The sequence below is a fragment of the Eupeodes corollae genome, chromosome 2 (assembly GCF_945859685.1).
Source record: "Eupeodes corollae chromosome 2, idEupCoro1.1, whole genome shotgun sequence".
Lineage (NCBI taxonomy): Eukaryota > Metazoa > Arthropoda > Insecta > Diptera > Syrphidae > Eupeodes > Eupeodes corollae.
Window position 1 is genome coordinate 69161616 of NC_079148.1, and position 17001 is coordinate 69178616.

Below are 17001 nucleotides of genomic sequence, written 5' to 3' on the forward strand. Positions count from 1 at the left end.
GGTATTCTTTTTTTTTAACTTAATTCATTATTTTTTGAAACTTATTACATTCGTTTTTGGAAATTTAAAGTCCCAATATGGGGGGTTATTTCTTGAGAATTATTTCTCTGAACCATTTTGTTCTTGCTACAAATTAAATGTTTCGCCTATGATTTTATATTATGTAATGTAGCAGAGAGATTTTAATTGGAACTTTACTGACTTTTCCATTAGTTTTAAAAATATATTAAATGCTTTCATGAATGACATATCGAACCTAAAGAATTCCATGATAGAGACAATTACAATAAATTTAATGTAGAAGTTATTTCTATCGTTATTTTTTTTAATATTTCCTTATTATTAACACATTCATTCTTTTATTATGTTTATACATAAAATTAATATCATAAAAATACATACGAGTAACAATGTGCATTTATAGATTTATTTGTTTTCTTTTTGTTTTGTTTTATTTTACCTAAGCGCCCATCAATTTGTTATGTTGTCTATAAAAATTTGGATATTCCAATAAAAATGTCATTTCAAAAGTTAGTTGATTAATTGTTATACATTGAAACATCAATATGCTACACACGCATTGATAAATTTTGTAAGGTATAATTTTATGTAGCCGCCTTATTATTTTCGGGGGAAATGTTTATACTACATTAGTAGTTTAGTTTTTGTAAAATTAAACAAATTCATGGTTACTTTTAAAGCGCCATCTATGTTTTGTATTTTGTTTTCAAATTGAAGCAGAATGTATTATGTATAGTTATTGACTATAATATTATTTGAATTTCTATTTCTACTCGAAAATCGTGAGTATAATGTATAAATGTACTTCCAATTTTATTGCATTAGACTTTTGTTATTTGTTATTATTTTTAGTTAATAATTTAAAATGCGGTTTTTGAGTTTAGAATAGAATAACGGTGTGTTTTGAGAGAAAGAGAGCAATGGCTCGTAAATACACATAATATTTTGTATATAATACATTTTGTAGATTGATTTATTTAGTGTCATTTCCGGCTCAAAATCTGTATAAAGATTCCATTTCTTATCATTTGACTTTTTTATTTATTTAATTACATAATGTCTATATAAATAAATTACATATGTAAGTATGTATAGTCCTGGCTATAAGAATCTTTTACATTATGTACAAAACATGCGGCATGCAGTATTTTTGTTCTGATAGGTTAATTTTGTTTATTTATTTTCTTTTATTTTTTGGAAAGTAAGTTTTGTAATATTTGTGTTTTGAATTATTATGATGTTTATCTATTAATTTATTTTCATAGAGTTTTTTTTCTATTATTTGATTTATTATTCTTTTTTGGATGGACTATATATGATTGTGGTCCATCAGAGTTTGTTAGTTTTTTCGGTTTTTGTTTTATATTCAAGGATCGGGTTTTATAAGCACCTACTTATAAATAATCATCGAGGTTTTGTACGAAACAATTTTGCGTTGTCTTATATTATATAATGAATACAATATAATCTAACTGGTCCTGTGTTTTCGTTAGCAAATTTTATCATAAATGTTTGTTATACTCATTCCTTAAAAGAAATATTTATATATATTTCTTTTCTGACTTCTGTGATGTTGGCTTATTTAAAAATTTATTTATTCCAAAGATTGTGCTCAATTTAAAATGAGCACAAACAAAGGATTAAATAAATTTATCTCTGAAGCAATTCCATTTATGATTTCTTTCTACCTCGACGATTACAAAGTTTGCACTAGTTTCGTTTAGTCAGGATCATCACGAATTCTGAAAAATAAAAATAAAAAAGGAAATTTTTTTGATTAGAAATATTGGATATAAGAAAAATAGGTGTACAAAATAATTTTCAGTTAGAATGTTTTACGAAGAAGAAATGATATTAACTTCAGAATAATTGTTTACAATGAAAAATATAATTTTTGTCTTCTGATAAAAATTTGAGAATAATCCAATTGACAGTTTTTTTTTTTTTTACACAAAATTATTAATGATTGTTTTATTGTAAAGAAGGAGCTATGTCATTAATACAGGAAATGATATCAGAACTACATCCATTTCAAATAATTTTTCGAAACCATTTAGAATATTATAGGCTGCCTGTCTTATGTTAATTCCCGAATTCCATATTTAAGGTGTTAAATCGATTGTGGAACATTGATATATACCTTATCTTTCATGTGGATCGAAAGATACCATTTTAAAGGTATTAAATCAAATGATCACATTAGCTGGTAATCTCTTAAAAAGAAACATCAGGAAACTTTTTAAAGTTGACTTTTGTACATAGGCCACAACACCGTCATTAAATTTGTACAGTTTATGAGTTTCTCAAGGGTTTAACTTTTTTTTAAAGTTATGTTCAGGCATATTAGCAACAATTGCATTTTTTGAACGCAAAATAGGGCGGATCCAGACTTTTCACCAGGGGGGGGGGGGTCACAAACTTAGATGAGTTTTTACTCACCGCTTAAAAATGTTCTTTAATGTTTTGTAAAGGATGCTAACAAAATTTAATAATTGCTAAAATGACAACTTTAGTTATCAAATTATTTAGAACACTGTTGTCCAGCAAGTTATTGTCTAACTATTTAATTTGGATGACTCATATAAAAGCATTCCACGATTCGAACAGTTGTCTAAATATGGCATATTTAAGAGCTAAAATACAATAGCATTTCGCGCACGTTCTTCCAAAAACAAAACACACTTTTCTTGTTTTTATTTCTAAAGGGTGATTTTTTTGAGGTTAGGATTTTCATGCATTAGTATTTGACAGATCACGCGGGATTTCAGACATGGTGTCAAAGAGAAAAATGCTCAGTATGCTTTGACATTTTATCATGAATAGACTTACTAACGAGCAACGCTTGCAAATCATTGAATTTTATTACCAAAATCAGTGTTCGGTTCGAAATGTGTTTCGCGCTTTACGTCCGATTTATGGTCTACATAATCGACCAAGTGAGCAAACAATTAATGCGATTGTGACCAAGTTTCGCACTTAGTTTACTTTATTGGACATTAAACCAACCACACGAATGCGTACAGTGCGTACAGAAGAGAATATTGCGTCTGTTTCTGAGAGTGTTGCTGAAGACCGTGAAATGTCGATTCGTCGCCGTTCGCAGCAATTGGGTTTGTGTTATTCGACCACATGGAAGATTTTACGCAAAGATCTTGGTGTAAAACCGTATAAAATACAGCTCGTGCAAGAACTGAAGCCGAACGATCTGCCACAACGTCGAATTTTCATTGAATGGGCCCTAGAAAAGTTGGCAGAAAAATCCGCTTTTTTATCGCCAAATTTTGTTCAGCGATGAGGCTCATTTCTGGATGGATGGCTACGTAAATAAGCAAAATTGCCGCATTTGGAGTGAAGAGCAACTAGAAGCCGTTTAAGAACTGCCCATGCATCCCGAAAAATGCACTGTTTGGTGTGGTTTGTACGCTGGTGGAATCATTGGACCGTATTTTTTCAAAGATGATGTTGGACGCAACGTTACGGTGAATGGCGATCGCTATCGTTCAATGCTAACAAACTTTTTGTTGCCAAAAATGGAAGAACTGAACTTGGTTGACATGTGGTTTCAACAAGATGGCGCTACATGCCACACAGCTCGCGATTCTATGGCCATTTTGAGGGAAAACTTCGGAGAACAATTCATCTCAAGGAATGGACCGGTAAGTTGGCCACCAAGATCATGCGATTTGACGCCTTTAGACTATTTTTTGTGGGGCTACGTCAAGTCTAAAGTCTACACAAATAAGCCAGCAACTATTCCAGCTTTGGAAGACAACATTTTCGAAGAAATTCGGGCTATTCCGGCCGAAATGCTCGAAAAAGTTACCAAATATTGGACTTTCCGGACCACCTAAGACGCAGCCGCGGTCAACATTTAAATAAAATTATCTTCAAAAAGTAAATGTCATGGACCAAACTAACGTTTCAAATAGAGAATCGATGATATTTTGCAAATTTTATGCGTTTTATTTTTTTAAAAAGTTCTCAAGCTCTTAAAAAATCACCGTTTAGTTCCTATATGTCGCAGTAAAAATCACACTTCTGTGTGTCAAAAAATAATAATAATAAAATTGAAGGCTAGTTTAAGGAATTCAAAGGCAACTTGATATAAAATTGATGATCTCTTATTTAAGGTTTCTTTTTAAGAACCTGAATATTTGCTCTTTTTCTTAGAAACATTTTTTATGAAAATAATTTAAAGCATGACTAAAGTTTTGTTCCAAGTTCTAAATTGAGCGAAAATAAAAAATTGAGTTGTTTTTGACGAAAACCACTTTTTGGTGAATGTCGTTAAATAACTAATAAATCTTTAAATGAAATCTTTACTTATACAACTTATAAGCTTTTTGGCTCATATGACCCCCCCCCCCCTGGATCGTCAATTGGTCAAAAGTTGATGAATTCTGCTGTGTTTTCGGAAGAGGGCTGAATATCCGATTCATATTATGTTCTTGGTCCAATCTTCAGTTAAAAGTAGTATTTTTAGCAACAAAGTTAAAGGAAGTAAAATACAAATGTTGTTTTCATATCAAATCAAATCAAATGGGGTGGCGCAACAGTCCGTTGTGAACCAGGGCCTAGTGACTTACAAGTCACAACCATTCCTGTGTGCGAGTACTGTTGTCAGGAATGGAAGGGACCTACAATTTAAGGCCGAATCCGAACGGCTGGTTTGAGAAAGCACTTTTTCATGACAAGAATTACTCTTGAAGGAATTGTCAATTCCTCGCAAGAGGCAGTACCCACGAAAATTATTTTTTTAAATTATGGTGGCACAGGCAGGGATTGAACCCAAGACCTCTTGCATGACAGTCCAACGCACTAACCATCATGCTACGGGTACTACTGTTTTCATATACAAAAAATAAATAATTAAAAATATAATGGGGGTCATATCCAATAACGCAATACGATTAGTTTTGAATTGAAGGGAATTCATACAAAAAAGCAAACAAATTATCTCCCAGGGGGGTCATGACCCCTACGACCTCCCCCCCTGGATCCGCCACTGATCAAGATCAGGTTATTAGTTTTTGCGATGTCATTCATTTGAGTTTTGTACAAACAACATTATTATCTTTCCACCAATATCCTTACACACGAATTAGAAAAATAGATGGCGCAAAAGTCCGTAGAGAACCAGGGCCTAGTGACTTACAATTCTCAATCATTCCTGTGTGCGAGTAATTGCACCGGTTACATGTCCATTAAAAAGTTGTGTTTTGTATTGTAATGAAAAAAATCCTATTCCTTTTTTCATATGAATATATATTTTAAATAAAATTGTGCCTGAAATAAATAAATCATAAAGTTATAAAGTTCAGCCTTCAGTTAAAGGTAAAAAAAAAACATGATCAAATGACATTTTGTCATAAGTAGACTTGACTTGACTCCGACCTCACGTTTCATTTGACAATCGTAAAAAGAAGAATGTAATGTTACGTAATGTGACTCCAAACGGAAGCTCTAGTTTAAATTTGCTGAACATTTGCTCTGTCTGACAGCTCAACAGCTGTAAAAAAAGTCAACAAACAAAATACATTTGCTTTTGGAGGGATTCCCATTGGTTATTATAGGCTGTGTAAGCTACTTCCGCGATAATTTTAATTTTGTAGATTTCAAAAAACAATGACAGAAGCACAATTTTAGAAATGTCATATAGGAATTGACATTCAAAGCAACCTTGAAGTAGGCCCAACGTAACGCAGACGAAGCCGAAGCTGAAGCGTGTTTGTGTTTCAATGGCGTAGTTTTTACTTGTCAAAGTAAAACTTTTATTAGAAAATGTTAATTTATTATCATCAGCTAACAATGTGTGAGGAACAAAATTCTTAAAAGTTTAACCACGGAATTGCTCACGTCCTAACAAAGGAAATTGATGATTAAGAAACTACATCGAGTTCGATAATTTTTTTTAACTTTTCTCTAAATGAAAAAAGGGGTACAAATTGGCAGAAGGAAACAAGGGATTCGAAGAAGAAGTCCATTAATCTCTTTCATACTCCGAATTCGGATTGGTTTCCTTTTTTTTTTTTGAGGAAGAAGTGGGAGGTGTGAAAACTTTTTTCTTTCACTTATTAGTCGAAATTCTGCCAATAAACCACTAAAAGAACAATAACCGCAACTTTTTACTGACGTAATGGTTTTAACCGGAACACAACTAAGAAAACTACTGGATTTGATGAGAAGTTCAAAGAAAGACGACACGGGGCAACAATTGCTAAAAAGTTCTTTAACGAAAAGACATAAAGAAATGGAAAACAATTGGCTTCTCTTTAAAAAAACAAATAGGACAAGGATCTTTTGTAGAAAGTATACTCGTGGGTTTTGTCACATGAATGTATCGATTTTTTAAACTTTATTTTTTATTTTCTACTCACCGGTATAGTTGACCATGCCATCACCATCCATATCAGCTTCCTTCATCATATCATCTACTTCGGCTTCTGAAAGTTTTTCACCTAAATTCGTCATAACGTGACGTAATTCAGACGCTGATATCAGTCCATCATTATTTTTATCAAATACTCTGCAAAAAATCATAATTATAATCAAGTTCATGACAAAAATTAAAACTCACTTAAAGGCTTCTTTGAGTTCATCTTCACCATCTGGAATCTTCATTTTCTTAGACATCATTTGAAGAAATTCATTGAATTCTATGGTTCCATTTCCGTTTTGGTCAAAAGCATCCACCATATTTCGAAGTTCGGTTTCTGTTTGTATACACACAAAAATATCAACAATTTGTATAAATTAAATACTAAAAAAGTACGTTGCAAAAGACTCTCACAAAATACAAATAAATGCAAATTGTCACCATTGTACAACTAAAACTAGTTTTGTTTCATGTTTATATTTTCAAAAATATTGAACTTTGCTTTATACAATTTGCATATTTGTAAATTGATCCCATTTTACTTAATGTTGTCTATAATTTCTTTACCACTTGGACGTTGACCTAGGGAACGCATAACAACACCCAACTCTGACATAGATATGGTACCGTCCTCATCTTTGTCAAAAAGCATGAATGCTTCTTTGAATTCTGAATTGAAAAAAAAAATGTTTCTCTTAAAATAAATACAAATTGTTTTTGTATTATCTTACCAGCAACTTGATCTTCGGAAAGTCCATGTTCCGTCTAAAAATGTATTTCGAATATTTTTAATTTGTTTCAATATAAATAATAATTATAGTAAACATTTAAAAATTCACAAACCAAATCAATTTTGACCACCAAATCGTAGGTCTGATGCTTCTTTTTGCCTTTCTTTTGTGATTTCCCAACAGCTGCACCTGATTTTGGAACACCTACACTTAACGAATGTTTAGGTGTCAAGGATCCCTTACTGCTAGAACAAGATGATTGTTTAGCTGGTGCTGGCTGTTTAGCTGAATGGGCTGTGGCTTTGGCTGGTGCACCTCCCTTTTGACCTGGTCCAGGTGTTTTATCCCTCTGTCCAGATTTGGCATTGTGACTCGATCCATCGGCTGGTTTATTTCTTGCCTATTTTGGTATAAAAAGAAACGAAAGAAAGTACAGAAATTATTAGATTGGAAGTTACCTCAAGAACTTTGAAATAGTAAAAAATTATAGATAATCTTGAAAATATGATACTGTACCTTAGTGGCTATAGTTAACTAGATCTATTTTTAATAATCTTACCATTTTGCTAGAGTGCGTTTTAATACTTTTTAAATAAGCTAAGAAATTAAAAAAAAACACATGCTCATTCATTTCTGATTTAAATCTATGCATTAAAATAGTGCTTATGAATTTAAATATTTTTGTGGTTTTTTCTTGCAGCCAAATACAATAAGCTTATATAATTTAATTAAAAAAAGTAAGGTAAAAGACTTTTAAAAAATTGTCTGTCACTGGTTATTAAAACATTAAACAGATGCATTTTGTAAGCCCTATTAATAAAATCAAAATGACTTCGGATAGCTCACAAGTGTTTAGGTCTATTTCCTTATCGACTTAAAAGTTTAAATTTGTTTGGCCGTAATAAAAAGTGAACACATTTTGATAAGCCTAACAGCTAAAAATTATTTAAAATTAGATAACATCAGTTACAAATTGTACCAGTATAAGCAATTAACGAATACCTCTTTAAAACATTTTTTAAATTGCCTTATAAAGGGTTTTTCAACAAGATGTTTCCTTTTTAACAGACATCTACACCATTAGTAATGTCACGAAGGTTTACAATGTTTTGAAATTGTAAAAAATTACTTGAAAAACACTTTGCAGAACTAAAGAAATTTTAGGTCGGGTCGATGCAACTTATCGGCAGCTAATAGTGAAGCTGTTGGAAAAATTGTATCTGTTGGTGAATATGACTGATTTCACATTGGAATAATGTTAACTGACGGCCATTTTGTTTTGGTTTGGCATTTCAACTTGAAAAGACTTACGCCTGAATTTTTCACAAACGGATTTTGTTAAGCGATGAAGTGATTAGTGGATATGCCAATTCACAAAACTGTTGTATTTGGAGTGATGATAATCCTCAAGTGTATATGTTGAGGTACCCTTACATCCACAAAATTGACTATTCTATGGGTTGGTGGAATAATAGCTCTAGATAGTTACAGTCAATAGTGACCATTACAGAGCCATGATTACTGACTTTTTAGTTCGTCAAATAAATAACCATTTATTTATTTAGTTATTTAAAATTCGTTAAATACTAACGTTAACAATTTTTATTAATATAATATATACTTAAAATCTAAAAACTTAAACGAGACAGTTGAAAAATATTAATTTGTAATTTATACTTTTTATATTATTATTTGGTCAATAAATACAAGAGTGATATTTATTATAGATTTCAATTAATTGATTTAAGGGGCTATGTACACCATAGTTTGATCTGCTAAAATTAGTATCCAATGGTTTTTAGAGACTTATACTTGAACGACTCTAAAAATTGAAATTTGTCCGTTTATTATTCTAACAGTAAAACAAAAAAAGGAAGATTTATGAGGGAAAGTCAAAAAACGCAAAAATCTTTTCTGAATTGCTTCGAGTCTTGTGACGTGTACGGCATAGTAAGGGGACCATACTGTACAGGTATATTCAAGGACTGGTCTCACAAATGAACGAAAAGTAATTATAAAACATATGGGTCGAGCAAATTTCTTAATAATACCCAGAACTCTATTTGTTTTTTATGTTCATTAAATGTTAGTTTAGAATCTAAGACAACACCCAAGTCAGAAAGTACATACACTCTACTTAAAGGACAAGAATCAAACATGTAACTAAAAACTATTGGAACTTTTTTGAGTGTAAAACTTATGGTTTTACATTTGTAAACATTTAAAACAAGACTATTATTAATACACATTCCCTGAATAATATTAATTCTTCTTGCAAGAAAAGACAAGCAGATGAAGTTATTTTTTTTAATATTAATTTCATCGGCAAAGGACAGATGAATTTTGTATGATCGAAACCAAGTCATTAAAAAAAAAAACAAATACAATAGGACCAAGGTGACTACCCTGTGGGACACCAGAATTCACAAGAAATAAACTTGAACACTCATTACGAAATTTAACACTATAACGCCTATCTTGCAAATATGAGGAGATCCAGTTTATGAAATAGTCGTTAAAACCTTGCTGTGATAGTTTTAAAAGTAATGTTTTATGGTTCAATTTGTCAAAGAAATCAGTAAAGATACAATCTACTTGTTCACGTTTTTCAAAAACAAAAGGACGCAAAGTGAAACAGATTAGTAACAGTTGAACTCTTTTTAACAAAAACATGCTGGTTATCACAGATTATTGAACTACAATGAAAAGAAAGGACGGTAGATACGATTGAATCAAACAGTTTAAGTATCACAGATAGTTTAGCAATAGGTCGGTTGTTCATTATTTCGTTTTTAGGACCTTTTTTGTTTATTATGAAGGAGCTCTTTCAGATAAAAGGAAACAGAGAGTTACTTAAAAAAGTGTGCTAAATACGCAGCACATTTCTTTAAAATGGATGATGGTATACCGTTGGGACCAGGACTAAAACATTCGTCAAGTTGTAGGATACTACAGTATCTTCACTTTTAACGAAATTGATAGAATTTAAGTAGGGGAAATTTAAAACAGTGGTAGATGGGTTAGGAAAACTAATAATATTATAATCTACAAAAGCATCTTTGAAGTTGTTTGCAAACATGTTCGAAATTATTCTCTGCTGGTTATTATTTGATGTCGAATCATTCATTGAGTTAGGGTACCCATATGCTTTCTTATTACGATTAACGAATTTCCAAAAACTATCAGTTTTTATAGGTAGGAAGAAATGGCTGTCTCAAGGCAACCTAGCCTAAGATCCAATTAGCGCTGTATTGCGCCGTTTTGATACCAAAAACTCGTTTGACCTTTGATTGAAAGGGATAGATTGATAGAGAAGCTTTATAGCCATTTTGTTAGAGCCATTTTGTCGCATTGAGAAAAGAGATTAGGTCTCTTTGTCTCAGATAGCTCATTAAGTTCATGAAAGAATGCTTTTCCAATGTATCTATTTCATTCTATTTTTTGCCAAAGCAGACATTTGCAGAGGAAATGGATTATCGTTTCACTTTCTCTTTGGTCACTACAACTACGGCAAAAGGTGTTGTAGGAGATACCCAACTTCTCCGCATGAACTCCTATAGGCCAATGTCCGGTACAAACCGCAACAGTCCTGGCTATGTCTTGCTTTGGCCTGCATAGAAGATCGTTTGTACGGATTTTATTATAGGTGGGCCATATCTTCCTAGATATAATGCAGTTGGGTAAATTGCTCCACCTTTGGTTTGATTCAGTTTGAAAGATAGAAAAGATTTTACCCTTCATAGCACCAAAAGGAATGTTAACCATTTAAGCAAGTGAGCTATGAAGGGCCAATCCTTGCCTGGCTAGCTCGTCAGCCCGTTCATTTCCCACGATATTACTATGGCCGGAAACCCAGATCAGGGTGACACCGAGGTTAATATTCAGGCTCGCAAGCTCATCGCGACATTGCTGGACCAATTTAGATAAGGATGTGGCCGAGTTAACGTCTTTGACAGCTGCCTGACTGTCTGTAAAGATAACCGCAATGCGGTTTTGGTTTGGGCTTTGTTTAAGTATCTTACATGTCAGCATTTTAGCCTGAAAAACGCTAGCAAAGTCAGGAAGCCTAAAAGATTTAGCTACATTTAGGGACTCAGAAAAGATCCTAGAACCAACTCCGCACTCCATCTTTGTGTCGTCAGTAAAGATGGTTGTGTCGAAACCTATCGACACGATGTCATCCTCCCAATCTTCTCTCGCTGGGAAAATAACCTTAAAACCCTTACTAAGGTTCAAAGTAGGAGTGCAGTAGTCAGTGTCTAGCGAGATAATATGTGAGGGAATTAATTTCTTTGTGTTGCTGTGACCATAAGGTTTTGACAACCAGCTGTTTGATTCCTTCAGCCTTATAGCGCTGCAGGAAACTATGTATTTAATAAAAAGGTCGATTGGTAGAAGATCCAAAATAACGTTTAAGGCGTCCGTTGGGCAAGTACGCATGGCCTCTGTGGTGCCCACGCAAGCTGTTCTCTGAACCTTCTTTAGCTTATTATTATTATAGGCTTTGCTAAGAGCAGGCCACCACACAATCGAACCATATGTTAAGATAGGGCGTACTACGGCTGTGTACGTCCATAAAATCATCTTCGATTGAAGTCCCCACTTTTTGCCGAAAGTTTTCTGCAGGCGTAGAAGGCCTTCTTAACCCGTAGTTCAATATTTAGTTTCCAGTTTAGTTTAGGGTCGAATATAACTCCCAAATATTTTGCACTGGAAGACAATTATAGGATTTGACCGTTGAGCGAAGGTAGCGTGAAGGGCGGTACTTTAGTTTTGGTGGTAAAGAGCAACAGTTCAGTTTTACTTTGGTTAACTCCTAGTCCACAACTCGTGACCCAGCTGTTAACTTTCTTCAAAGCTGACTCCGTGATTTCACTAATCACAGAAGTGTACTTTCCTGATATTAATAGCACCAAATCATCCGCGCAGGCTACCGCCTTCACTCCACATCTCTTTAATTTAACGAGAATTGTATCCATGACCAGAGCCATAGAAGAGGCAAAAGCACACCACCCTGGGGTGTTCCCCTACTCACGTGTTTTGTTGCGATTGTATTGCCTAGAGTGGCTCGAATCTTCCTACCACTGAGCATGGAAATAATCCATTCTCGAATGAAGTATTCTACACCGAACTTAACGAGCGATTCTTCTATGGATTCTGTAAGGACGTTGTTAAAAGCACCTTCTATGTCTAGGAAGGTGGCAAGAGTGAAATCTTTATAATGGGTTGTTTGCTCTACAGTACGCATTACCTCCTGTTTGATTATACTTTATCCAAGCTTTTTTCCTTTTGTTTTTATCTTTTAATGTGAGATTTAAACCATGGTGGAACACTCAAGTTATTTCGAGTCTTTTTAAGTGGAATCGGTTTTGTAAAAACCGTCAAAAAGAGTTAAATAAAAAATGTTACACATATCGTCAATATTTAAGTTACAAAATAAGTAATTCCAATTGATCGTACATAATAAGTTAAAAAGGTTTTCAAAATTCCACCTACTAAAGTTGAATTCTAATGTGTTGTTATTAGATAGCAAATGAGGTGAAGCCATGTTTAAATTAAGTGCTATGTCTAATGCAGGATGACGGATATCTTCGTCCACAATTTTGACAGCAGAAGAAATCACATCTGTTTCATATGTGGTTTCGGAGAAAAATACCAGATCGAGTGTTTTCCAAAGCGGTTCTTCTCGCCGTTGAGTTGACTTAAGCCACATGAAGACATACCATCTCTTAAAAAAAGCTCATTTAAAGATGACGCGTTTATTGGAACATAAGCTATTGTCGTCAATTTGAATCCAATTGAGATTGGGAAATTAAAATCACCAACAACCGTCTTCGTCTTCAGGTTCCAAAAGGATATAAATGCTTTCAATGCTTGGAGCGGCTGTCCTGTTTCCATTTTAATTTTCAATCACATTATTTCGATATTTGTTGATCGAAAGTCGTCAATCAGGTAACCAGTGAAAATATTGTTGATAGCAACAAGAATTCCGCCACCAACGGCGTCTGATTTATTACAACCACGTCAAAAGACTTGATAAGAGGAGTCAAAAAGCTCCAAATCCGAGATAGAATTGTTGAGCCATGTTTCCGTCAATATAATGATATCGTGAGGAAGATTGTTAATGTTTTTGTAAACCATCTTGGTCTTTGTCCGAAGTCCATTTACGTTTTGGTAGTAGATTAATACCATGAAGTGCATTAGCTCTGGTTTTAACAAGACGGCGTAAAATATCACACAATTTCTAGATTTTTTAGATGATCCATTAAGGTAGATGCTCTCATTCTGGCTAAATACTTTAATAATCTCCTGAACAGAGAATCATTTGGCAACCACTTCCAATATGCAGAACCATTTATTACCAACTATACCTTAGATCTACAGTTTACCCAATTACAAATATCCAGAATCGTACAACATTGTAATGAAAATAAAGCACCATGCGAAAACCTTAAACGTTATGAATTCTTTAAAAACCTAACATGAGCCTTACTTGAAGAGTCAAGAATGACTTTTAACTAGATTTACGACTTTGGAAAGGTGGAAAAAAGGTTCAGGAAAAACATCATATTTTCTTTACTGAAGAAAGGAATCCAACGGACCCAAATAACTATAGAGATATATCTTTTCTTAAGTGAATACAAAGTTAGATTTCGTAGGTGCTACTCCACATTACACATTATCTTCATCCTGATAAGTAATGCCAGATCCCATCTAGAAAACGGAAAGAAACTATATGCCTTCTTTGTAAACTTCAAAGCAGCTTTCGACACCATTGATAGAAAAGCTAGATAGCTTTATTTTACAAACTCTCGAAATTAGGCATGTCTACGAAGAAGCTTAAAATACTACAAAACCTTTATCACGAAAATCGCTCAACTGTATGGGATGGTAAACAGGAGTAAAACAAGACTGCCTCCTTAGTCCACTTCTTTTCTCCAGGAGGTATATTTTACGCGGAGACTAAAATTAAAGTTGAGATGTTCGTGGATGACTAAGTAATATTGGCTTTCAATATGAATGTAATGCAACTAAAGATCAACAAACTCTAAACTTATTGTGACTTATGGAACTTAAATCTAAATACGAGGAAGTTAAAAATCTTGATTTTTCGAAATGGAACTGGATGACTTGGAAGAATTTAGAAATGGAATTGGTAAACGAAGTATAAGAAAAGGTTAAACAATATAAGTATCTGGGCGTCTGCTAATTCCCCAATTTTCCTTCAAGAACCACTCGGAAGAAAAGCTGAAAGAGGTAAAAAAAGTGATTAACCAAACCTGAAGTCAAATTTTCAAAAATTAAAATATTGTGCCAAGTGCTAAAAATAGAACATTTGAAGCAGTAATTCGTGGAATTATGTGCTATGCAGCACAAAGATCTGGAAATTTGAAAAAGTGCACAAGCTCCAAAGATATTTTTTCAAAAAAATGTTAAGACTTATAAATTACCACCATTTTTCACATACATCCTAAAGCTCCACCTAGACTATGTAAATATCCAATACAACTTGTATTGAACGATTCGAAAGGTAATTACTAATCCAATGAAGGAGGGATTCATGCAAACCGAAAGCACGCATTTTTGATAAGAGAGCCTGATGCCAAACCCTATCAAATGCTTTTGAAATATCTAGTGCAATAATCTTACTTTCTCCAAAACTATGTAAAGATTTGTTCCACTGTTCGGTGAGATGAACCATGAGATCACCAGTGGACCTATTGCTACGAAAGCCATACTGTCGGTCATTAAGAAGCTTCCGTTCTTCAAGATATTTCTTGAGCTGATAATTAATCAGCGTTTCCATGACCTTGGAAAGAAGGGACGTAAGTGCAAACGTATTTGTTTTATTCCATTTAAACATTGTACACCTCTTAAAAAACATCCTTAACTGCAATTATGATTTATTTCAGTAAAAAATATTCGTTTTTTATAACATCGAAATGAAACCTTTTATTGGAAAATTTTGTATTAATTGATACATAATGTTCATAACATTTCAATTTTGTTACTCCAGAATATTTTGATTTTTGAGCATTCGATTAAGTAATGAAAAAAGTTTTAGGTCGTGCAACGGTTTTATCATTTAATCTCGCTTCAACTAGATTTTCGACTGATTTATGTATATTTTTTTTACAATATATAAGGAATCAATTAATAAAAGTGATAAATTCATGAAGAAGCAATTTCACTTAAGCGACATTAAAAGTAAAAATCTGAGAAGTAAAATGGCAATACAAATGTTTGTACCTTTTTATCGTCTTTTTTTAATTGATCATTTTTATTTCGTATCTTTACTGGATACATTTATCATAATCATGTCATAAATACACACAAAAAAAATTAAATGATTTATTTTTATTGGTCGTTAAATTTAATTCAAACATTAAATTTAAATAAGAACAATTTTTACAAACATAAATCATATTTTGATATTAATTTGATATTTTATGTATGTTTCATTTATAAAAGGAATCTATTCAATTTACATTAAACCAATCAATTTTATTTTCAGATAATGATATGGTCACATTAAACTAAACAAATAAACACCTATTTTATGAGGGCGGGAACAAAACATCTGCATTGGTCTATCTCTTCCTACAAACACTAAAAATTAACAATATATACGTACACACTATAATAAAATAAAAAACGTAAATTAAAATAACCGCCCATAAAATAATTTATATTCGTTCAAAAGATGTCAGCGGCAACATTTCTTAAATATTTTACTTGAAGAAACAGAAACAAAACTTAAAAGCATTTTCATATTTTGTGATAGAAACAAAAATAATAATATTATAAACTATATTGAGGTTGACTCCGCCTGAGTCAAATCTTAAATTTGGAACGCTCGGAATAATTTATTACTGCACAAGATAGAAACAAGAGAACTGTAGAATTAAAATGATATTCATAGATATCAAATTTTTGTGGGAATTTAAGAAAAAATATATGTATATTTACATATATGTAGGTTAACAATGTTGAAAAAATAGAACCGAGGTGTATTTTAAAACTTTACTACAAAAGCCTTAGGTAGGGAGACAATGTTTTATTAAATAAAATTGAATAAAAATGTTTGTGTCTATAGTTCAAATATATAACAACGTTTATTAAATTTTAATAATTATAGTTCAATACTCGTACAATCGATCAAAGACACAAAGATTCTCAAATCGATAATATTAATATAAGTACAGTTGCATTTTAACGTAATGATGCTATTGTGTCCAAATGATTACAAAGTAATTAAAAATATAATGCAGTGATTTGAAGACCATCTTGGTATTTTTGTGTTTAAAAGAATTTTCCTTTAATTGGTTTTAAGTACAATCAAAATATTTGAGAATGAAATTCGACGTTTCGACGTTGAGTCGATCATATTTCTAATACGGTGGCCACAAACCATATCTAACGATGAACTTTGGCTCAGAACTGGGCAAACAAAGGTGGATGTTGACATCACGCAGAGAAAGTGGCGCTGGATTGGCCATACATTGTGGAAGCCGGACGAGAACATAGCAAAGCAGTGCTTTCAATGGAATCCTAAAGGTAAAAGATGGCCTGGAAGGCCAAGAGAAACATGGGGATCATCTGTCATGAGGGAAGACGTGATCCCAGCTGATGTTAAAGGCACCTTCGATGTCAAGGAAAGCAACCATAGTGAACTCTTTATGATGGAGGGAATGTACGATGTAACGCTGTGTAACGCTGTTTCCACCGATTTACCTTTACAGTAGGCATGTTGAGACGAAGACAGAAGTCTTGTATCGATACGTGCCCTTAAATGGATATCAATCAATGTTTCCAAGGTCTTAAGGAGGAATGATGATAGACTTATAGGTCGTAGATCTTTAGGATTGACTT

The 17001-nt window shown here is 32.9% G+C and overlaps 1 protein-coding gene across 3 annotated transcripts in view; it reads right to left on the minus strand.

Annotated features, from left to right (window-relative positions):
• Window positions 1-433: 433 nt before the first annotated feature.
• The window catches only part of LOC129948266 (calmodulin-A-like), a 290047-nt gene continuing 273479 nt past the window's right edge, over window positions 434-17001 (minus strand). For all 3 annotated transcript variants that reach the window (XM_056059199.1, XM_056059198.1, XM_056059197.1), the window contains 6 exons: window positions 7241-7528; window positions 7129-7162; window positions 6965-7066; window positions 6599-6734; window positions 6399-6547; window positions 434-1763 (listed from right to left, as the gene is read on the minus strand). In XM_056059199.1, coding sequence (XP_055915174.1) covers window positions 1732-1763; window positions 6399-6547; window positions 6599-6734; window positions 6965-7066; window positions 7129-7162; window positions 7241-7528 — 741 coding nt within the window. In that variant the 3' untranslated portion in view covers window positions 434-1731. The remainder of the gene's footprint in view (window positions 1764-6398; window positions 6548-6598; window positions 6735-6964; window positions 7067-7128; window positions 7163-7240; window positions 7529-17001) is intronic.